The 22,461-nt window shown below is 35.0% G+C and overlaps 6 protein-coding genes and 1 non-coding gene across 9 annotated transcripts; 4 read left to right on the plus strand and 3 right to left on the minus strand.

The window, feature by feature from the left end:
- Positions 1 to 68: 68 nt before the first annotated feature.
- Positions 69 to 4,278, plus strand: LOC124458058 (transmembrane 9 superfamily member 1-like). The gene is made up of 18 exons (XM_047008167.1): positions 69 to 209; positions 442 to 531; positions 602 to 683; positions 755 to 859; positions 931 to 1,049; positions 1,126 to 1,229; positions 1,300 to 1,354; positions 1,425 to 1,496; positions 1,573 to 1,639; positions 1,915 to 1,998; positions 2,172 to 2,247; positions 2,330 to 2,379; positions 2,500 to 2,592; positions 2,765 to 2,875; positions 2,951 to 3,062; positions 3,229 to 3,279; positions 3,420 to 3,611; positions 3,817 to 4,278. The coding sequence occupies exons 1-18, from the start codon at positions 102 to 104 to the stop codon at positions 4,016 to 4,018; spliced, it is 1,773 nt and encodes a 590-aa protein (XP_046864123.1). The 5' UTR covers positions 69 to 101; the 3' UTR covers positions 4,019 to 4,278.
- Positions 3,668 to 5,988, minus strand: LOC124458095. Of its 2 annotated transcripts, XM_047008197.1 has the most exons (7): positions 5,395 to 5,988; positions 4,964 to 5,117; positions 4,775 to 4,889; positions 4,557 to 4,702; positions 4,449 to 4,497; positions 4,268 to 4,355; positions 3,668 to 4,003 (listed from the first exon to the last, which is right to left on the minus strand). In XM_047008197.1, the coding sequence occupies exons 1-7, from the start codon at positions 5,648 to 5,650 to the stop codon at positions 3,999 to 4,001; spliced, it is 813 nt and encodes a 270-aa protein (XP_046864153.1). In that variant the 5' UTR covers positions 5,651 to 5,988; the 3' UTR covers positions 3,668 to 3,998. The 2 variants fall into 2 exon arrangements, with proteins under 2 accessions (XP_046864153.1, XP_046864147.1); XM_047008191.1 differs by lacking the exon at positions 3,668 to 4,003 and having other exon boundaries at positions 4,251 to 4,355; positions 5,395 to 5,962.
- On the plus strand, positions 5,380 to 7,575 carry LOC124458111. Its single transcript, XM_047008209.1, has 2 exons — positions 5,380 to 5,575; positions 6,427 to 7,575. The coding sequence occupies exon 2, from the start codon at positions 6,438 to 6,440 to the stop codon at positions 7,227 to 7,229; it is 792 nt and encodes a 263-aa protein (XP_046864165.1). The 5' UTR covers positions 5,380 to 5,575; positions 6,427 to 6,437; the 3' UTR covers positions 7,230 to 7,575.
- On the plus strand, positions 6,028 to 6,149 carry Trnal-caa. Its single transcript has 2 exons — positions 6,028 to 6,065; positions 6,104 to 6,149. It is a non-coding gene; the product is annotated as a tRNA-Leu (tRNA).
- LOC124458048 (DNA endonuclease RBBP8-like) lies at positions 7,211 to 10,425 on the minus strand. The gene is made up of 11 exons (XM_047008161.1): positions 10,281 to 10,425; positions 10,076 to 10,169; positions 9,921 to 9,983; positions 9,772 to 9,845; positions 9,643 to 9,706; positions 8,760 to 9,570; positions 8,298 to 8,466; positions 7,909 to 7,964; positions 7,752 to 7,816; positions 7,566 to 7,668; positions 7,211 to 7,496 (listed from the first exon to the last, which is right to left on the minus strand). Exons 1-11 carry the CDS (start codon positions 10,345 to 10,347, stop codon positions 7,263 to 7,265), a joined length of 1,800 nt encoding a protein of 599 aa, XP_046864117.1. The 5' UTR covers positions 10,348 to 10,425; the 3' UTR covers positions 7,211 to 7,262.
- Positions 10,426 to 10,518: 93 nt separating this feature from the next.
- On the plus strand, positions 10,519 to 22,393 carry LOC124458031 (ATP-dependent 6-phosphofructokinase, liver type-like). Of its 2 annotated transcripts, XM_047008152.1 has the most exons (26): positions 10,519 to 11,019; positions 11,090 to 11,163; positions 11,628 to 11,705; positions 11,778 to 11,879; positions 12,108 to 12,195; positions 12,264 to 12,319; positions 12,397 to 12,506; positions 12,584 to 12,628; positions 12,824 to 12,866; positions 12,998 to 13,063; positions 13,130 to 13,225; positions 13,317 to 13,409; positions 13,524 to 13,649; positions 13,936 to 14,000; positions 14,085 to 14,175; positions 14,250 to 14,393; positions 14,644 to 14,714; positions 14,845 to 14,935; positions 15,860 to 16,012; positions 16,190 to 16,354; positions 16,420 to 16,484; positions 16,665 to 16,776; positions 16,924 to 17,026; positions 17,108 to 17,213; positions 17,485 to 17,600; positions 22,055 to 22,393. In XM_047008152.1, exons 1-25 carry the CDS (start codon positions 10,758 to 10,760, stop codon positions 17,588 to 17,590), a joined length of 2,511 nt encoding a protein of 836 aa, XP_046864108.1. In that variant the 5' UTR covers positions 10,519 to 10,757; the 3' UTR covers positions 17,591 to 17,600; positions 22,055 to 22,393. The 2 variants fall into 2 exon arrangements, with proteins under 2 accessions (XP_046864108.1, XP_046864101.1); XM_047008145.1 differs by lacking the exon at positions 22,055 to 22,393 and having other exon boundaries at positions 17,485 to 17,918.
- LOC124458085 (zinc finger protein 704-like) lies at positions 17,737 to 21,507 on the minus strand. Its single transcript, XM_047008183.1, has 5 exons — positions 20,966 to 21,507; positions 20,526 to 20,629; positions 19,328 to 19,428; positions 19,156 to 19,253; positions 17,737 to 19,059 (listed from the first exon to the last, which is right to left on the minus strand). Exons 1-5 carry the CDS (start codon positions 21,352 to 21,354, stop codon positions 18,666 to 18,668), a joined length of 1,086 nt encoding a protein of 361 aa, XP_046864139.1. The 5' UTR covers positions 21,355 to 21,507; the 3' UTR covers positions 17,737 to 18,665.
- Positions 22,394 to 22,461: the final 68 nt, after the last annotated feature.

Genomic DNA, 22,461 nt, shown 5'->3' on the forward strand with positions numbered 1-22,461 from the left:
GCCTTGTTCCACCAGCGCACATAGTTTTTCAAAGTTGGACGTTGACGGTTGACACGTCACCAACACGTCACTCAGTCTTTCTTGCAGTTACTTCGTGCAAAATGGCTGCCGACACGATGAAAGTTAAATTAAGTTCAACGGGAACTTGTTTCATTTTGGTCTTTCTTATAAACACAGTGTATGCTGGAAACATTGAAGATGGCAAAAAGGTGTCCAAATACACTCTTATTTATTACAAACGTGTTCTATGTTTTGAAATAGATAATATTCTAAACACTTCACGTTCAGCTGTGAAGTACGTTAGCACGCAAGTTAAACGAACAGATAATATTAACTATCGTCAAATGGGCATCAAATATCTATTGAGTCACAAAAATTGTTTTTCTTTGCATTCAAAGAAGTTATTTAATCAAAAATTGCAACATGTCTTCTCGTTTATAGATTCTTCTGTATGTTAATAAAGTTGGTCCTTATTTCAACCCTCACGAAACGTATCACTACTATTCGTTGCCTGTTTGTGCTCCAGAAAAGGTCAGTTTATGTTGTCTTGTGGTGTTGAATTGTTTCAAAACACTTACATTTAATATATATTTACTCTTAGATTGAGCAGAGAAGTTTGACACTTGGTGAAGTTCTTAAAGGAGACAGGATGGCAGAATCTATTTATGAAATCCATTTCAAAAGTAAAATCAAGAAATTAACAATTTTTCTAAAATACCCTATGTATGCACACTGTTTTCTTTCACTTCTCTAGAATCTTTTTCAAACAAGCAAGTTTGCTCGAGACGACTTTCATCTGCTGATCTTCGGCAATTACGAAATGCTATTGAAGATCACTATTATTTTGAATTTGTTTTAGGTAAATTGATTAATGTTGTGACCATTATTTATGGTTCAAAATTTGATCTAAATAATTTTTTTTCATTTAAGATGACATCCGCCTTCATGGATTTATTGGTCATTTCAGTGAAGGTCATCTTTTGCCTCACACCCAGAGTGTTCAACTATTCACTCATTTGCATTTCATTATTACATATAATGGCAATCAAGTATGGTCTTCCCTATTTTATTTATCATAATCTCCAAAATATAATAAAAGAGGTGTGTTTTTTTTTGTGATATCAGATAATATCTGCAAATGTATCCACTGGAGCACCAGTTGACCTACCTGAAACTGGAGAAATGAAAAATGTACAATTTACTTATGGTGTTGAGTTTGTTAAAACAAAGTATGTGAAATGTTGTTCATAGTTTATTGCATTTATAGATGCAACATTGATTATTAACTTAATTGTTTAGGGAGACAAAAAGAGTTAGGAATACAGATGGGGACTTTTTTCCACAGAGTCTAGAGGTGATAGTTTCTTATTCCTAAAACATTAATGCTGTCTTGATGAAGTTTGAATGGTTTTGATCCATTTTAGATTCATTGGTTGTCAATTATTAATTCAGCGGTTCTTGTGTTTCTTCTTATTGGTTTTGTCATCATTATTTTGGTGAGAGATTTTTTGGATGTCATTTTGCTATTCCTATTTAAGTATTTTGAAGTTTTGCAAAAATTGTTCATTGCAGATGCGAGTGTTGAAGAATGATTTTGCTCGTTATAATGTTGATGAAAATGATCTTGAAGGAGGACAAGGTTTTTAATTAAGCTTTACTTGCTTAATTTGCAATAGAAATATACGACTTTGTTTGAACTCATCAAATGGTAAATAAATTCCGTGTTCGAATTGATTCTTAGCAGTTTTATTTGCTTTGGGTTATTGTACAGCACGAAGAGTGAATTCATTCTCTATGGATACCATGGTGCCCTATTGTGGTATCCATGTTTACTAGAAGATTGTACATTACTTAGTTGTAAATGGATTAGGATACTTGGAAATTTTGAATGGTTTCATTGTGATATCTTTATAGAGCAAGATGATTATGGTTGGAAGATTATAAATACAGACGTATTTAGGTTTCCAAATTATAAAAGTTGGCTTTGTGCAATTTTGGGTAAGTTAGAAAGATGCTACTTGTTATTGATTTCTTGTACAATAACATCTTTTTATAATTGATCTGTCTCACTTTATTGAAATTATTTTTTGCTAAAAAATTTTCTAGTATCAATATTCTCGCTGTTCCAATTATACCTTATATATGTTCATTAAATTTTTGTAATTTGTTAGGTAATGGATCTCAGTTTCTTACGATATGTTTTGGTATCATCTTGATGGCAATATTTGGCATGTTTAGTGTTCATAGGTACTTCACAATATTACTGTCATTAATTGCTTCTCTTAATTATATAGTGTAAATGTTTTATTATTGAATTTTACTCGCCTAGACATGGTTCAATGAATACAGCTTCTGTTCTAATATATGCTCTCACTTGTTGTAAGTTGTTTTATTTTGCCAGTTGCATTCGTTGATATCAAATGATTCTAAATACATGCTTATGTGATGAGTTATTTAAATTATGCTCAATAAACATCATCAGTTTGTGTTTATTGTTAGGTGTATCTGGTTATGTTGCAAGTTCCATGTATAAGAAAATAGGAGGCATTAACTGGGCTTGGAATATTGTGCTCACAGCAACCTTGTTTGCAGGTAGTAACTGTCAACATCTAATACATATATTGGTGAAACTCCACTACTTTAGTATAGTATTAATAGTGTATTTAATATACTTTAAGTTTTGCACTGGTGATAATCTTTTTGCACTGGTGGTTCAAACTATGTGTTGTTTACAATTGAGTGTTTATTATTATATAAAATCTAGTTCCATTCTTTGTCATCTGGAGCATCATGAACTCTGTAGCATGGTACAATAATTCTACTCAAGCATTACCATTTACAACAATAGTACTACTTATGCTTATTTGGTTAATAGGTATGTTTTCGAATTGTGTCCTTTGATTACTTACCACCATTTAAATAAGTAAGTTGTCATTCCCCCTTTTTGTAGTTGGATTCCCCTTGACAGTTATTGGTGGAATATTTGGTAAAAATTGGTCATCACCATTTGGAGCACCTTGTCGTACAAAAAACATCCCTAGGGAAATACCCCAGCCAGTGTGGTAAGAATTTTAAAACCTGTCTATGTGTTTAGAGTTTGTGTAATGACAATTCTTCCATACTATCAATAGGTAAAAAGTTATATTATAGACACAAGCTAGCTTCGAGTGACGAAGCATTAGCTTGTTTGATACATGCAATTATATGGAAAGCTTTTTTCGTTTTAAGGTATCGTTCACATTTTGTTCACATGATTGTTGGAGGGTTCTTGCCATTCAGGTAATGATGATACAAAAAAACTTATTTGTACAATAATGATTTCATTTCATTTAATCTGTAAGTTTTTTGAATTCTTTATAGTCCAACTTGTTTACCATCTAACTTAAAAGGTTTTATGTGTATTTTTTCTATATTTGCAGTGCTATCTCGGTGGAACTGTATTACATATTCTCAACTATCTGGGGTCATGATCACTACACTCTTTATGGCATATTATTGATTGTCTTCCTTATCCTGCTTAGTGTTACTGCATGTATCTCTATTGCACTTACATACTTCCAACTCTCTAGTGAAGATTATCGATGGTGGTGGAGATCTGTGTTCAGTTCAGGGTATGTTAAACATGTCATATCCATAAGTCAACAAAATATATGTGCATAGCGGATCATAGGTTTGGAAAGATCAATGTTTGTGTTGACTAATTATACATTTCTTTATTTCAATAAGAGCACAATAAAAATTTCAGTCATTCAAATTTTGCAAAACATACTGAAGTAAGTACTTCTCCATTAATAATATTTTTTGCTTTTTTTCCAGGTCAACTGGCCTATTTGTGTTCTTTTATTCCATGTTTTATTTCATGAAACGTTCAAGCATGTCAGGTGCTGTTCAGACAACACAATTTCTAGGTTGGACAATCCTCATTTGTTATATATTCTTCCTCATGTTAGGGACTGTTTCATTTTTTGTCTCTCTCCACTTTATTAAGTACATCTACGTCAATCTAAAAAATGATTAAAATTGTAACATCTCTCTTCTGGCAAATTTTTGCCTACTAAAAAGTACCAGGTTCCTGATTTCAAGCTAGCCAATAGGATGTAGTGAATGTTTTAATCTATGAAAAACTATGAAAACTGTGGTTATAGGTTTGGTGACTGAAATGACATCATACATGTATGTCGATGAATAAGCTGTCGTATGTCAATGTAAATAATTGAACTTGCTGTTTGTGATGAACATTATTCAGTACATTATCCTTTTATGTTACCTTTTCCATAATCTCCATGTCTTATTCTGTGTTTGTTAATTTGTAAATGTTTTAATCTCACTTTGGATGCCTTGTAGCAGTTGATGAGCTAAAAAAATGTTGGCATAAGACCATGTATCTTGTTTCACAAGAGAAGACTTGTTGCATTTTGTTTGACACATGTAAAACCAATGCTGTTTACCTTTTTTTCTTGTAGTCCTTTATCATTCATTATGTTTCTCCAAACTGAACTACATACAAAAGTAAAATTGTCATATATAACCAAACATTATGTAATTGATAATTGCACCTGATAATCTTCGATGCCCTTTTATACTGTCCTTGCTGCATTAAACTCATAGCAAAGTAAAGTTTACAATGTGTTGCCAGTATAGGACTCCCAATCTTTGTTGCGATATATAACTGTTTCATTGATAGTTCACATGCAACCTTAGCCTATACAAAAATAAAAGATTGAAATTATTTTCTAATAACATTTCAGTTCAGAATAGGATGGTGTCAAATTACATTTTTATGAAAATAGTTGCCAAGTGCAGAATGAGCTCCACCAAGAGTTGACAACCAAGCAAATGCTGCTTCCAGTTGTAATTGTTCCTTCGTTTGTTGGAGTACTCTTACTGACCTGAATAGTATTAATTACAATGGTAGTAACAGTCACATGTCATGACATTTAACCTAATAAAATGAAAAACAGACCAACTTATATCTGGTTCCAAAGTATGTAACATCTCCCATGTTGACTCCAACTGTACACTGACCCACGCAGGTCTGCGTTGAGTACTGGTCTTCGTGATTGAAATCTGACAGTGTTCACATAATATCATGAGTTGTGTATCATATTTATTGTTCTCTATAATAAAAGTTATTAATTAGAAAAGAATGTTTGTATGAATTATTTAATTTGATTAACTCTTCCTATTTTGACTTTTGAGTAATTTTGGCTGTTGGGTTATGATAAATGATAAACATAATCTTTCGTCATATGTACTGTGCAGGCAGTTTTTATCCGGATTATCTATTTTATAAGTTTGGGCCTCAGTTTATACCATTACCTTGCAACGCACGTTTGAATACGTCACGGCTTCCCGCTTAACTTACTAGCAGTGGTTACTAGTTACACAACCTACCTTTCCCACTTTTTAAGGTCTTAATCAAAATCCAAGAGAAAAAGCGAATTGTGAAAGACTTGGAGAGATGTAATTGACGGAGCAAGTAGTAACTCCATTGTGGATATAACTGGATTACACAAACGTGATTGCTGGCGTTTGGTTGATGGAAATTGTCCTCACTTTTCTTGAATATAACACGGTATGATGTTTTCAAATTTTTATTTTTAATATGGAGCTCCTTGCATCGCAAATAAAACTTCGTGGCCTCGTTCATTTCAATGTTAAAGGCAATTATTGCCAACGTAAAATCTCGAGTTAATTATGTAATTTTTCTCGGAGACGCTAAAAATATCCGACGATGAGTGTATTCGAGAGCAAAAAAGTCTTCATGAATACAACAATTTTGTTTGGACTTTTGTTTCGACCGTTTGCTGCGTAATTATACCACAGTCTTAGACTTCTAAGATAATTTACAAAATTCTTTCAGGCGAAAGTACTTATTGTGCTTTATAGCAACTTGATCCTTCTATTTGTCCATTTTGTTTAACACCGGAATGACCATTAGGAACACTTTGATCGTTTGAGAGAATTACGGTTCGTGAGAGTCAGATGATAAAATATATACGAATAGATTGCCTCATACCTTCAGTTGTCAGGATGGCCGAGCGGTCTAAGGCGCTAGACTCAAGGTAGACACCTTCCAGCATTTGCTGGGTAACAACGGGCGTTCTAGTCCACGAATGTGGGCGTGGGTTCGAATCCCACTTCTGACAATATTTTTTACAATATTTTTACTTTTTTTAAGTGTTCCTTACACATTCCGCTTGGCAATCCTTCTACATTCCTTGCTTATGAAAGTAATATATAAGACATGACGATTTTTGAAGAATATGTTTTTATCACAAATCAACTTTGCTCTCCCCAGTCCTTCAATTTCACAAGCCTGCGAAAGCGGGCCACTAAGAACTTATCACATTGGGAAAAAATTGGCGTTGTTATATGAAAATTCTATTATTAAATGAAAAAGTCAACTCCGTTTTTTAATTATAGTTATTTCAAAAATGATGAAAGGGAAGAAGTTTATCATTTTAACTCTTGCAGCAGTTATTTTGCTTTTCTTGTTTTTGATTGGCATTCCGCTCCTCGTGCATCGCTGGCTTCATGGGAAGTACGGATTTGATGCTCATGGCTTCAATATTGTGATAATTATATCCGTAGGAATTGTTTTTTTGGCCATGCACAGCTGTCAAAGGAAAGTTCCTCAGTTACTTTTGGCTGTCTTCACTATAATCATGGTAGCTACAACTGTTTTACTCTATTTATCTTTCAATGGATTATGGTGTGCGCAACACCCAAGCGTCACAAAGGCAATGTGCGCAAAGTTGAGAAAATTTGCATCATTCGCGGCTGACGAGAACATCGAATCTTGGTGGCTTACTTTGGGTGATATGCTAGCTATTCAGCGCGGCCACACAATGCCCATGGCCTGGGAACATGACATTGATATTTGCATTACTCCGGAGGAAGTCCTACGTTTCAAGGAAGCCCTTGAATCACGTGAGACATTTTTTAAACCGAAAGCGATTCATTACGAAACAAATCATTGGTATATACCTATTGATATGGAAAAACTTGGCTTGCAAGCTAGAGATGCGGAAGGCGTTAACATAGATGTATGGACATGCGCAAAGACATTTTCAGGGAATATCAGTCAGGTGTTGTACTGTGACGGATACATGAATGTCCCACGTTCAACCGAGGAAAGACATATTTTGCTTACGAAGGAGTATGGAGATTATTCTGTCGTAAAATATGACCATCATCAAACTTTGTGTAAACTTTGGAACGGCTGATTGTAAATCTCTGCAAATTATCTATTTTATTGTCTAGTGCTGCTTTCCCAACTTTAATCTGCGACTGTTAAGTTGTCGTTTCTCAGGCGGAAGGTCTGCACCAGTCCTCATGAAACCTCGCTCCACATATTCGTGGGTATTCATGAAGTCAACATCCCAAAAATGTTCGGGCGTGCTTGGTCCCGGGGAGAAGCGAGCACGATGTCTTGAGCAGGCGTTTAGTCTCTCCTGCATCTCTGATTCACTCAACTTCAGACTACCGTAGTACTGTAAGATAAAATGGAGGCAATATGCGATGTATTTTATCGTTAACATATCTATCAATATTACAATTACCTTCTCACAATCTTCGCAGAAGTAACCATTCAGCTTCGCTCTCTTATCTTTACCTCTTACAACTTCTTTATGTTTGAATTGTGCAACATTCGCATTTGATCCACTATAGTACAATGAGGAAAATGGCAAACTTGTAGACTGAATCTCATTTGATGAATTTCGATAGTGAATTATACTCTATATCACCTTTTCAGGGCATTCGTCTCTACGTTTTCACTCAAACCAAGATTAAAATTCAAAGCAATCTTCGGCTTTTTCAAGATAGAAAAAAAAGAGAAGTATAAAAACCCTGGCGATCGGAAACTTGTTTTGTCTTTTATGAAATCAAATTCGGCTACAATACCTCAGTTATTTCATTTCGTTCTTCATCATCTTCATTACAAATGTCAATAGTCGCTACTGAATTGGGTTTTACGACAGAAGAAAGATACAACAATTAAATAATCATAAAAACATAAAAAGTTTGAACGAATGTGTTAAAATAAAAGAGCAAACGAAATCTTTCATCACAACATTCATGCTTATCTCAACCTAAATTATGGTTTATCCCAGATTAGGTTTAACTGTTTTAATATGAATACAAAACCGCTTAATTTAGCTTATTTCTGCTCAGACTGAGATTATACGGCGAAGTAAACGGAAAACCATTTAATCCAGCCACCTTTACCTGGATTGGGATTAAACTGTGGCGAAGAAATCAGAAGTCTACGTATTTAAGTCAGCTATATCTACCTGGACTGGGATTTGGCTGTGGTGATGGGAAGAGAAGACTACTTGAGTTGAAACTTGTCTTTTTCTCGGTCGCAGAACAAATGCTAGCCTTTTCTGTTACGTCCGTGGGTTCAAGGAAGTCGATTTCATCCACGACAATAACCTCCAACGAACTATTTACAATCGGACGCTAAAAGAACGATGCTATATGATCTTCATTTGATATCAATGAGAAAACACTTCTTGCCAAAGGCATACCGAGGGCATTCAGATTTGTGGTGTGTTTTTTAATTATTTCACTAACAAATTAATAATCATTCACTGTTTTTGTTCAATAAACCGACGACAACCTATCTTGTATAAATTTAACGACCACTTTACAAAATATGGGGAAAGGGTAGAGTGTCACCCACCCAATGGATGGACACTCTTTAAAATCAACCCGCTCGGTACGACCCTGGTTCTCGCTCGTATTTCCCTCACATTTTCAGTGACTTCCATTTTCAATTGCTTCGTTTTTGATTCAATCGATTTAGAATTCCCCGTTTCATTAGTTGATGTTTCCAAATGACATGAAGTCAGTAACGAACCGAATAGAGAGTCGTTTCGCTTTCTCTTGGCTATTCTCTCATCAGATGACATCAAAGGTACAACATCTGCTTTAGTCATACAATGAGTTGCAGTTGAAATCACATTTGTAAAATTTGTTGAAGGGGAATGGGTTTGTTGTGATAAATGGTCTGGTGACGAAGTTGAGAGTTTGCATTCCGTTCCTTCATTATCTAACTGCCTTAATATTGACGGAGAGGATGGTGGTGAATTGAGGGGTGATATTAAGCAGTGTTGAGGTGTACTGGTCTTGGATGGTGGACCAATTGGTGAAGATATGTTCAAGCTGAGATTTGAGATGGAGCTAGTATTTTGGTTATGACTGACTATTTCATTCTTTGTTAAAGTCCTTTGCCCTGATGTCTTTTTATAAGGCTCACGCTGTGTGTTTGATTGAGATGGGGAACTCAGGGGATCGTAAAAGGTTACATCTGGATCTTTTGGAGTCTTTGAAGTTTTTGTTTCTAAGTTTTTGTTGAATGTTGTCTGATTTTCGATAGTTATTTTATCCCATTCATCATTTGAGTTATTTTTCATTCCTTCAAATGTTGTCTTATCCACATCAGCATTGTTATTGTACAGTAATTTTGTTTCTTTATCACAGGTTAACTTCCTGAAAGTTTGCTTGTTGCATGTCTCATTGTGATTATTGTTGCTTTCATTCATTATTGCATCACAAAAACTCCTGTAGAAGATGAAAAATGTCCAAATTTTAAACTTTTCTCAACAAAATGTAGCTTGCAAACAATAAACTCACATTCCAATATCCCCAACAAGATAGGAAAAACTGTCCAAATTGTACTTTCCCTTCATTTCGATTTCTTAAAGATTAAGAATAAAAGTTACATGCATAACACATCAACATTTAAACAGACTGAATATTTACCTTTCATTCTCTTCAGCTGCTCTGTTAGATAGAACTTAACAAATCTCTTTGTTGTTCTTAGTTTTTCAGTTAATCTACATTATGATTTGTAAATTATGTATCAGTGATATCCTGAACATGTGAAAAATATTTTATTCTGAAAAAATTGCCTTTTTATCTCTTCTGTAGCTTTATCGAGATTTTCAACAGCTTTTTTTGACCTCTCAAGCAGTCTGCATAGTGTCGTACAAGAAATGAAAAAGCATGTAATGTTTTTAAATAAATATTGAAATTTAAATACGAATAAAACAAACAACGCAGAAACCTTTCATTTTCAATCAGAAGGTCATTCTTTACAGTTTCCAGCTGTCTGTATTTTGTGGCAATTTTTTCATTCTCCTCTTTCAGTTTTTTCACAGCTAAAGAACGTTATAATGTACATATAGTATAAACTTTCCCATTTGCTCCTGTACTATATTGTCCTTTTAATATAGAATATACAATGACAAATAACTTGCATTTGAACATACCGTTACATTTTTCAAGAAAAAGGTCTTTAGCTTTCTCTAAAGCAGATAAATATTCCTCCTCGTTCATCTCTATGTATTAGTGACATTTGGTGTATCATGAATGAAAGAACGATATTTTTCCTAATTTCGTATTCCTTAATACTAGGAAAGAAAAATTTCTCGAGATCTTAAGTAGTGCCATTAGTGACTTTATTTTCCTGGTATTTCCTTAATTTTAATTTCCGATAGATAAACCACATAGAAGTGTGCAGAAAGTCACATTCTACTCCACCGGCTCTAAATATTTTTATGTATGTTTTTTCAGTGTGTTTTTTTTTCTTACGGAAATTTTTACAAACAACGTTCTAGTGCGGAATTGTTCTTCGTTTTTTCCCTAACGCTACGTGCATATGCACCACGAATTATAACATACTAGTTGCTTCAGTTAAACGTTGATTTTATCTTTCCTGGGAGGGAAGCTTTGCATCAGCTGTGGCAATGTTAGCAGGCTTGCATTATTTGTTCAACATATTCTCTGCGCTCTATAAGCGCTTTGTGCCGGCTAGATTTACTGGCAGTGCAATAGAAAATACAACAAGTGCTAATAAAAGACGTAGAGATGACAGCACCGAAGAATTTTTTGAAGATCATCAGGTTGATGGTTCCAAAAAACGAGGCTCCCGATTGAAGCCTTCGACGATAATTGGAAGTGAATTTCGACAAAGCATTGCTGTTCTTACCAGTGGAGGAGATGCACAAGGTATGGTGAAGCTTAATTATTTTACCTATATTCAATTTTCACCAACAAGTTAAGTTCACGATGCATGTAGGAATGAATCCAGCTATACGTGCCGTGGCCAGAATGGGACTTTACTATGGAGCAAAAGTTTATGCTGTATGGGAGGTAAGCCAATACTCTCACAGCTCTACATTATTTTCTCTTAGTTTAATTGAATATAATTGGTATTAAACAATGAAGCACACTTCCAAAAATGTCTTTCAGTTAAGGTACCAATTTAACAAAAAATGTCAGGCATGAGGGGCAACGGATGATTGATGATTGAGCAGGAATATATTCATTTTCTGCATGCTCTGCTTTATTAGATTTTAATAAAATGAATTGTGATTACAGATTCTGCAATATGTATATATTTCTCCCAATTATCCATCTTTGTTGCCTCTGTCTAACAAGGCACACCCAGAATCAAGAGTGAAACTAGAATGCTAATTGGGAGGCAGTTCATAAGAAATAAGATGGGCTGAGCTAAATATGAGTATTCACTTTACCTTCTCAGTTAAATATTCACCCTACTAAACAATCATCCTAGATCCATCCCTGAATTGTATAAATCCTATCCTTGTTGCCAGGGTTATGAAGGCATGTTGAGTGGTGGAGATTTTATTAAAGAACTAACATGGCAAGCTGTATCTGGAATTATCAATAAGGTGGAACACTGCCATCGTACTTGTGCATTCCCTGTTAAGTTTTTCTGATACTTCATGTTTGATGCTTTAAAGGGAGGTACTGTCATAGGAAGTGCTCGTTCCAAGGAGTTTCGTACGCAGGAGGGGAGAAAAAAAGCAGCATATAACATGATAACTCGTGGAATTTCTAATTTGGTATTTCATTGTTAATTTATCGATGATTATTGTTGAAAATTGACTACTGAAGTTTTTTTGGGGGATATCTGCTCACAGAATAACTAAATTTGATGTTTATGACATTGTTTGTATTGTATTGTATAAAATGTGCTCATTGATCCACTTCATTTTATGATCACATATGTGGTATGTTAATGCATTTTCATTAGCTTTCCGCATGTGCATGCTAAGAACCTATTTTTATAGATTGTAATTGGAGGTGATGGCAGCTTGACTGGAGCTAATATTTTTCGTCAAGAATGGAAAGATTTTGTCACTGAATTGTTGGAAGAAGGTATCGGTAATATATAAGTGTTTGGATGTTTTCATTGTATGTTTTGAGCAACATGTCAAATATTTTAGGAAAAATCTCTGAAAGCAGCGCTCAAGCATGTGGCTTTCTGAACATTGTTGGAATGGTGAGCAAGTGGATCATTTGTACATAAAATTGTACATTTTGTACTAAGAACAAGTTTGTGGTTTTTTAACTTTTTAGGTTGGCTCTATTGACAATGATTTCTGTGGTACGGACATGACTATAGGTGCTGATTCAGCATTACATAGAATTATTGAGGCAGTTGATGCAATAAGTACAACAGCATCAAGGTAAAATGTCAACTATTGTTAGGAGACAGTATTATATTGACATATTAACTAATTTTTAACTGAGTTTTTATTTTTAGTCATCAAAGGGCATTTGTGTTGGAAGTTATGGGACGTCATTGTGGGTAAGAAGATACTTATTGCCAATTAAAGGACTCTTCACAATTTGTAAAAATGTTGCCAAAGTTGACATCATAGAAATATCCCTCCCTATATTTTTTATTGAAATGCAATGTTGCATAAAGTCATCTTTGAAATATTGCATTCTGACTTAATTAGCATGCTGTTGAACTGAAAGATTGTCATTCAATACATTTTAGATATCTGGCCCTGATTAGTGGTCTTGGTGCTGGAGCAGATTGGGTATCTAAAAACTAACCATTAGGCTCTACTTTAATAAAATTGAGCAGTGCAATTTGCTGTCCTTCATGACCACAATTAACTTGACTTTATTACATCATTACATTAACAATCTTCTGTTTGCTCTTTAACAGGTTTTTCTCCCAGAGGATCCAGTTAAAGATGGTTGGGAAGATGAATTTTGTAATTTTCTCAAAGGAGTTAGTTGAAATTGAATTTTGCAACATAAAATGCTTTATGTTTGAGTTTTATTGGTGATATTTTAGACCCGCGAGGCAGGTAAACGATTAAACATAATCATTGTTGCCGAAGGTGCGAGAGATGTTCACGGAAACGAGATTTCAGCACAACAAGTTACTGAGGTTTGTTTTTACAATTGCTGTTAAAAACGTTCAATTTTATATGGTACATCTTTATCATCATCATGTACAAAGATGTCGATATCATTTTTAGTTGATTAAGCAACGTCTACAATACGACACACGAACCACTGTTCTTGGTCACGTCCAACGAGGCGGCGTTCCATCCGCCTTTGATCGCGTCTTGGTGAGAATTTTTAAGTTCTACATTATCAATTAAGTATTTCGACATAACCACTCTCTGTGTAGTCTTTTTAGAAACTATTGTTTTTGTGAATATTTGTTGTTTATTTTTCACCAGGCTTCACGTATGGGTGCTGAAGCAACACTTGCTGTCCTAGATGCTGATGAGCATTCTCCTCCATGTGTCATTTGTATTGATGGCAATCAGATCGTGAAGAAACCACTCATGGAATGTGTAGAGAAAGTAAGTTGATATGCAAACAACGGCACAACCCGTTCCTCCACGTTCATCTCGTTTAAGTTCGCTCCCTCCACCATTCCTCCGCCATTTTTCATCCTGCTGTTATATTTTTTAGCTGAACAACTTTAATTTTTCCAAAAGGATATGTTTAGCTATTTTTTCAGTGAATGAAAAACAACTTATTGACGTCAAGTAATTAAAAAAACTTCGCCAATGTGAAGAGATGTTTAAACTGGCCTTTAAGTGAATACAGACAATCTAAGTTGGATGCAACTTATAAATTATATAGACGTCTAGAATTCAAAAAGTGATGAAAGAAAAACGATTTGACGAGGCAGCTACTTTGCGAGGCAGGTAAGTAATGATGTCATCACTGCATATGACGTAATGTCAACAACAAGTTCATCGGCATCAATTCTCTATATTTTTATGTTTCAGTTCGTTTCAGAGCACATTGAAAGTGTTTCGTAAGTTGCGATTGGTTGCTCCCCCAGTGGACAGTCATTGTTCTCTTTCTGGCAAATGTGAAGTAATGAACATTGTATGTGATGATGTAGTTTGTTATTAATTGGTATAACATTGTTTACATCGTATATTTCATAGGGTTATACGTTAGGTCTGATCAATGTTGGAGCACCTGCTGGTGGTATCAACTCCGCTGGCCGTGCAGCTGTCAGGCTCGCACAATATGAAGGACACACAATGATGGGAATTAAAGATGGTTTTGATGGCCTCGTAAATGATCGTGTATGTTTCCTTTTTCTTGTGCAACCTGTGTCTTCATAATTCATATACTCACGTGCTCAAGTTCTCACGTGTGAAGCTCGTGGAACTTGTATACTTTAGTCTTCATTTACTGACTTGCTTGAGTTCTTGTATGTGAATATTCGTGGCTTCGTCCTTCACGTTTAAAATCCTTCGTTTTTTTCTCCTCTTGTGACTATGTCAATCTTTTTGTTGCCACTTTTTTGATAATTAGTCTTTTCTCATCCTTTAGGTAAAAATAATTTCTTGGCAAGACGTGACCGATTGGGATAGTTTGGGAGGATCAAAACTTGGAACAAAACGGTAAGCATATACTTCTCTGTTTTTGCAGGGGCGTAGCTGTGACCCTGTGATCCTTGAACCACCACCCCCGAGATCCTAGCACCTTCCGCTATTAAATTCCATTTGGGTGATTTGTTTTTTGTGATTTTAGAACTTTACCTAGTGATTTGGGTATTGAACTTGTTGCAAGAAAATTGAGACAACATCGTATACAGGGCTTAATTATCATTGGTGGATTTGAGGTATTTTACTAGTTAAATATTGTAATATTGTGCATGCATAGACAAACAGAGAAGATAGAAAAACATCATAGGCGGCCAACCAATCTGTTTAAGTTTTTTATGCAATCGATTTATGAAAATATATATACCAGTGGCGGATGTAGGGTAGGTCAAAATAGATTATGGAGGCTCATTTTAAATTCAAAAGACTTTTTTAACAACGCTGGTGGTTGAAAATTCAAAAGATAATTTAGGACTAAAATGCTCCCAATAGGATTTGCTCCAAAGTATTTTATAATGGAAATATATTTTCAGTAATGCTTATTATAAACATAGTATCCCAACATAAGACTTTTTATAATCCATTACGACAATAAATTAGAAATAAAAATAATAGGTTAAAGAAAAGACCCTAAGGAAAAAATCCACGAGGAAATGACCCAAGGAAAAGCTAATTTTTTCTTTCTTATTTATTTTCATGGGATGGATGGAATAGCGGTATTAAAACTTTATACATTCCATTATCTACGCATATAAAAGACGGCTTTACCGTCGGTAATAAAATCTTACCAATTCAATATCCACCTTTCTATTATTTCTTTAATGTTATCGGTTTCTCAGCATGTTCCACCGTCTTTTCTTCAACGCATAATCCTTTCCGACGTCTCACGTTGTTCAAATACTTTCTCGCTTGGTTCTCTTCTTCTTTTCTTTAGTGTCTTTTCCCTAGGATCTTTTCCCTAGGATCGTTTCCCGAGGGTCTTTTCCATAGGGTCGTTTCCCTAGGGTCTTTTCCCTAGGTCTTTTCCCTAGGATCTTTCCCTCTAGTCTTTTCCTTAGGGTCTTTTTAAGTGGCACTTGACTACGTTGCATTCTTGACAGGTTCAGTAGAAAACTGCTTTTTGATTCATGGTTATGAATTTAGCACTATTTTTTCATACCTAGGCATATCAAAGTGGTATCGAGTTAATGGATAATCGTGAAAGATTTCAGTCTTTCCGTATTCCCATTGTTGTTATTCCCGCTACAATAAGTAACAACATTCCTGGGACCGAGTTTAGTCTTGGTGCTGACACTGCACTCAATGTGATCGTCGAGGTATGGAGTGATCTTAGCCTAGAGATATTTGCTCTCATTTTTCTATGAAGATGGTAATAGTATTAATGAATAAATAAGAGTAAGATTTGCCAACCACGAGTTTCGGCGATAATATGGAGAGTTTCTAGATTACATTAAATACATTCTTTTAATTTACCTCTCCATTTGATATTGTAGAGTGTGGATCAACTGAAACAATCAGCTAGCAGTGCCACTAAGCGTGTTTTTGTCATCGAAACAATGGGGGGTTATTGTGGATACCTAGCTACACTTGGTGGGCTTGCGAGTGGAGCTGATGCTGCCTATATTTACGAAGAGCCGAGCTCCATTGAGTCAATCTTGGTGAGAATAATTACAATAATTTTTATGCCGAATAAAATGTCTTTGTAATTTTCTTGTTTGTTTAGGAGGACTGCAAACATTTGGCGAACAAAATTACTTATTCCGGTGTTAAACGCGGCATTATCCTCCGGTATAAATTTATCGAAGTGTACCTTAAAATATTTTATAACCTTGACGAAACTTGATTATTTTTCCTCCGCCGGCAATGACATTTCCTGTCAGCGTAAGACTCGAAATTTCTTAGAAACAAACACTTCAACATAAGATCAAAGGTTTTACTTTCTTTCCTACTTTTCGTTTATTTTTGCAGAAATGAAAAGAGCAGTGATTACTTTGGAACGGATTTTCTTACATCGTTGTATCAAGCAGAAAGTAAGAAAATGTTCACCGCCAGAAATTGTGTTCTTGGCCACATACAACAGGTGATTATTATGGTTTCTTGTGAACATGAATGAACTAAAGAATTTGTTGGATGTTCCTATAAACCTCACTTCACACCACATTATATTCTCTCTGATCTCATTCAAGCGAGGAAGATTCACTATCAATGTTTATGTCTGTATTTGTAGGGAGGAGCGCCGTCGCCTTTTGATAGAATGCTGGGGATTCGTCTTGCAACATTCGCCATTGAATTCATATTGACAAAGATCAAAGAAAATCTTACCGCGACCGGTGAATAAAGTTTTCATTCAACAACCCATTTTGTCAACATTCAGTACTTTTGCTTTTTTAACCTGTTTGATTTCAATTTAGGCGACGTTGATGCTCAGGGTCATAACACGGCCTGTCTTATCGGTTTACAGAAGAAACAGTACACATTCATATCATTGAAGGATTTGAAAGAAGACACTGATTTTCCGTTAGTACTATCATCTCCATCTTGCCAATTACTATGATACACTACTGAATTACTTCATTGTGGGCTTATCGAATTCTTTTTTTAACTAAATTGTCGCAAGGTCTTGCAAAATTACAAAGAAAATGCATGGAAAATAAAATTTATTTATTTTGTGGTATAAATGTAACGGTTAATCGAAATGACCGAAAACTGCACCAATCATGTTTGTTACAATTGTTCGGGGATTTAAACAACAGATAAATGGTGGAATGATATTTCCTGTTTTTTTTAGTCATCGTCTTCCGAAGAAACAATGGTGGCTTCAACTTCAACAATTGCTGCGAATTATGGCAAAACATCAACATATATACAAAAGAGAAGCTGAAGACGAGTTATGATTTCGTAAAGGTTTGTGAGTTTAAACAAAATAGATTGAGCACGACCGAAATTGTTTGCTATATAGAGATATTTAGCATTAAGTATACGAGTGTGAATTCCAATATCAAAAATTACTTATAAAAAAAAAGGTAAATTGGACAAAACGTTGTGTTTGTCAAAGTTTTTCACACTTTCCAAAGTTATGTCAGGTCTATTTGAACAAATGGTCAAAGAGAACTCCATCAACTATTTTATTACAAGCAATTTCAAGAATAATATCATCATTGATTACTTTGTCAAGGAAAATATTTTCATTAGAGTAAATAGATTGATTGTGAATCGCTGAAAGTCTTTTCTACCTACATTACACATTAATGGAAAATTCTAGGCATGAAAATCATGAAGCGTATGTTCCTTCATAATGATCAAAATAAGTTTTGCTATTATTGTTCAAAGAATATCAACGTGAAGAACATAGTTATTCTTAACTAAGATAAAACGTTTCGTGTACTACCTATAAATGTCTTTCTTTAAGCCTGGTTCACACTTGTCTTAAAAGTCGTTAGAATCAATGATTTCTGTTTGCGTCAAGCGTGAAAGAATTTGGTGGTGGTCTCTTGATATCGGGGAACGCATAGAGTACAAAGAATTTAGTTGTGATTTACTCGATGGTCACATGTTACACAATCGTGTAGGTCTATGAACGTAAAAATCGTTTATATTTCTTATGATTTCCCCTCAAGTGTGAACCGTGGCTTTATTATTATACAATATATTTCTATCTCGCTTCAACCGTTACTGGGAAAGTAACCAAATCACTGAATATGTTCAGGAATTAGTCTTGAAATATTCAACATAGTTTGATATATGTCCGTGTAACTTGTCATCGGTTTTCTATGTTACAGCAGTTTTTCATCTTTACATCAAAAGCGTACCTTTTGGCTACTTTTGAAGTAGCAAAATGTTGGCAACTTAAGCCTCTCTTGGTAAACTTATTACGGTTATATGATTTGACGTCTTGATAGGACATACGCCATAACTTATGACGTCATAACCTATGATAAGGATTGGAATAAGATTCTTCTTCATGTGACCTCAGTCCACAAATTTCACGCAAGCTTTTTTCCATCTACATTGTGTACACCAGAGGTGTTTGTTTTCCATTCCAAATACTTTCCTGCATTTCTTGCCATCCCCCCTAGATTTCTTCAGGTTGTAATGTCGTCTTAGTTTCCCGCGTCTCCCCTCGGAATGACGGAGTGGCCATATAAAGTTATCGTCAAGGTGACGCTGTGAGGTCGAGGACACAGGGGGCTCTGTTGGTACAGAGGGATCACTGTATGATCGACAGCGTCGCGACGTTATGCGCGTAACGTGTGATAACTCTTCTGAGGACTGCTCAGTTGGGACGTCTTCACTAGCTTCCACTTCAATGAAGTAAAATTCCTCTTCCCCATCACTGTTGGCTTCGTCGTTGTTGTGTTTGGGCCTAACATGATTATTAAGTGCAATTCATGTATGATGTCAATTTAAAAGTTCTATGTAGTATTTTATATCTTTCAACGTAATAGATAATTTTACATACCCCAAATGAGTACATCGAACATGTCGAGTAATGGCAGAGGAAGACGATAATATCTTCTTACATTTTGGCCATTTACATTGGAATAAAGTACTCGAGTGCTAGAATGTAACAAAGCACACGTCATATTCCCTTTCGATCATAAATACTTCCCATGCAACCTTTCTTCTTTTACCTTGCTTCGCCTCACTTGAACCTTGTTCTGTTTATTTTCCTCGTATGGCGTAAGAGGTTCGTCGCCACTTTTGATTGGCATCGCATTTTCAAATATTTCATCTAGAAATGTCGTCAAACGTTAACATTACATGTTTAAGCGTGAAAAATTATGAAAGAAAGTCGTCGCTTAATTCAAATAGTTTGTTCTTCAAAACAGGAAGAAGAGAAATTCGTTCAAATTCTCGGGATAGATTAGTTGCATTTTACCAGAAAATAACGATGGAAGATTGGTTCACACGTTAGCTTTCCGACCTAGCAATGATGGCATTCTCATTCGAACATCTCTGTGTTCTTTCAGGCAGTACGTCTGTCCACACTACTGCAATACATTTTTTTGGTGTCACAAGACAGCCTACGCTATTGTATTTTCTCCTCTTATAAATGACGTCAAATCTCTATTGAAGTATTTGGCAAAATTCCAGTAAGATATCAATGCAAAAACAAGGCTTTCTTTCCTTTCTTTTTCAAACAAAATAAAGTGTTAGGAATATAAGGTGTGGGATTTCATTGAGTAGGCGCATATTTACGTTTTCGAGCTACTTTGCAAGATAGATTGTGAGGACTTTTTATGATATGATCTGCTGTCTGTAAACACTGTTGTTTACAAAAAGTATCGGAGCATTTGCCAAAAAGTTCAATGATTGAAAGAGTGCACAGGTCTCTAAATTTAGTAGCAAACTATTTCATCTTTATTGCTAACTAGCTGCGCTCACTTCTGGCTCTTTGTATCAGTATATTTTCTAGTTTATTACATCCGTGTGTTTGCATAAGCTTTTTGAAGATTTTAAAGCCCATTGCTTTTATTCTGCGTGAACAACAAGGACAAAGTACAAGTTAAATAAATTAACTCTTGTGTACAAAGTAACGAAAAGTATTTTGATGTAATGTCGCGAGTAAAATGGAAATAAATCAAGAATGTAGTAAAAAAAACTTTGATAAGGTCAATGGGGGCAGTATTGTTAGAGAATATATCTTGCCAAAATGCCAAGTGGCGTTTGCTGACTGTCAAGTAAAAGTTTTCAATTTTAGGGTCGCTGCCAGGTCGGTTTTGATAGGTAAAATATAACTAGAAATGCAGCTCATTGTATGTTTTGAAAACGTTTTTCTCGCATAATCTTGCTTATTTGGAATTTCACAAGTATAAAGTTCCCCCTCACCTCGTTCCCGATGGAAACCTCTTAAGGCTGGCGATAAAGACATAGATGTTAGAACTGCTGCGGCCATTTCTTCTTCGGTATCACCCACTTCATTTTGTCCATTCCTGCAAGGAAAAGAAACAGGAGACTAGACATCATACTGCTCTTAAAAATGTATGATGTAAGGCAACGTAAACAACCTGCTTTTTATGTCATATAGAACTTGTACAACAATATTTAGCAATATGACTAACATACCAATTGTATTTTTCTCCTGAACTAAAATTTTGTACGTTTACCGTGAGAATTGAATCATGTTATTTTCTCACGGAATGTTGCAGAATGTAACAAATTACGGATTCTAAATACTTCAAACTATTGTCTATTGCTCATTGCAATGGTACTCTTTGGCAATGAATTTCCGAGGAATAAAATTTAGTACATTAGTGGTTACTACATACGTATAGTTGGATATGTCGATAGTAAGAGGGACGGTTTCGGAATAACTTTCACATCTGTCTTCATTCTGGGGCTTTGAATGAATATACGGCGAATTGTTCGTAGGTATGCCTTCATGGAGCGCAATTCTTGGTTGTTCTGGTAAACAAGCTTCTGTCTCATATTGAGGAGTGATTTTCTGCACGCTTTTATAACTTGAATGCCGGTTGCCAAAATCAACGAAAACATTGTGTTTATGTTTACAATAGTCGTCGTTTATTTTTCCAGGCATTCTGTCCATTTTATCTTCATTCATTCTTATCCATAATTTCTCTGGAGATGTTCTCCAAACTTGTTCGCCGGTGGAGAAGTATCGATTGGAGCCGGTCATTAGAGGTCCGCTAAAGTTCATTTTTTTTACCTGTTTTTCGCATTTAATCGAAAGAGGTCAACGTTTAACAACACATAAAACTGTCGTTTTTCAATCAGATGCAACTAAGTACAAACTATCTTCTATATTATCCTCTACTTTTGTGTAAAATCGCATGCTTGTTATGATCACTTGTTATTTGAACCATTTAGCGCTGGGGGTGTGTACAGGGCACATTAACTTTTTGGCCTTACTATGATTGGATGGCTATTTTTTGTTTCTACTATTTGATTGGTTCTTAAAGAAAAAGGAATTTACAATTTGTAAACAAGTCATTTAAGCACCTCAGTTAGAGAAAAACAGGTTTTAGATAGTTAATAAATTAGTTGAGTGATTTTAACCAGATTAGTTTTGAAATAGAACATACAAACGCCTAAATCATGTTTTTGGAGATATGAGTTTATCTTTAGATAAAACAGGATGTGGATTTGTCGTTGTATTGAACGCAAATAGCACTCTGTTTTATGTGAGCTATTTCGTTATTTTGTCTACTGTCAGAAATGTCAAAATGCGTCAAAATCTATCGAAAACTTCTTAAAGACTTATTTCAAGCAAAAGTATTTTAGGCAAGTGGTCCAGGTTCAATAGAGTTCTTCGTGTTGAATTATGTGATGATTTTAAATCAGTGTTTTAAATACTGTACACGTCATCCATTAATTTTTTAATTTTACTTCTCACTTAGATACGTTAGGAGGAATAATTTTTGAGATAAAATCACAACTTTGAATCAAACAACATGATCCAATCACAGTTCCGATCTCTTAGAATTGAGCGAACAATACAATTACAATATCAGTGTCAAGGCGAGTATACGGGAAGAAACGTCCATCAAAAGGAGGCAAACTCGGAAACTGTTTCAATCTCCGACTTTCGAAGATTATCCTTCGTGCAATACATGAGTGTTTTTTTTAATTCATGTTGTTATCCCAATAAAAAAATATCAACACCTGAAAACAGATGTTAACAGTTGGAGATGCAGTGTTTTATAATTTTTAAAATAAATAAAAACGATTCAGCCGTATTTGCAATGTATGTCTACTCAGATTAATGAAGTTTTTGGGACAATTTCGTAACATATGTCCAAGTTTA

This window comes from Xenia sp. Carnegie-2017, unplaced genomic scaffold (assembly GCF_021976095.1).
Source record: "Xenia sp. Carnegie-2017 unplaced genomic scaffold, XeniaSp_v1 HiC_scaffold_13, whole genome shotgun sequence".
NCBI lineage: Eukaryota > Metazoa > Cnidaria > Anthozoa > Malacalcyonacea > Xeniidae > Xenia > Xenia sp. Carnegie-2017.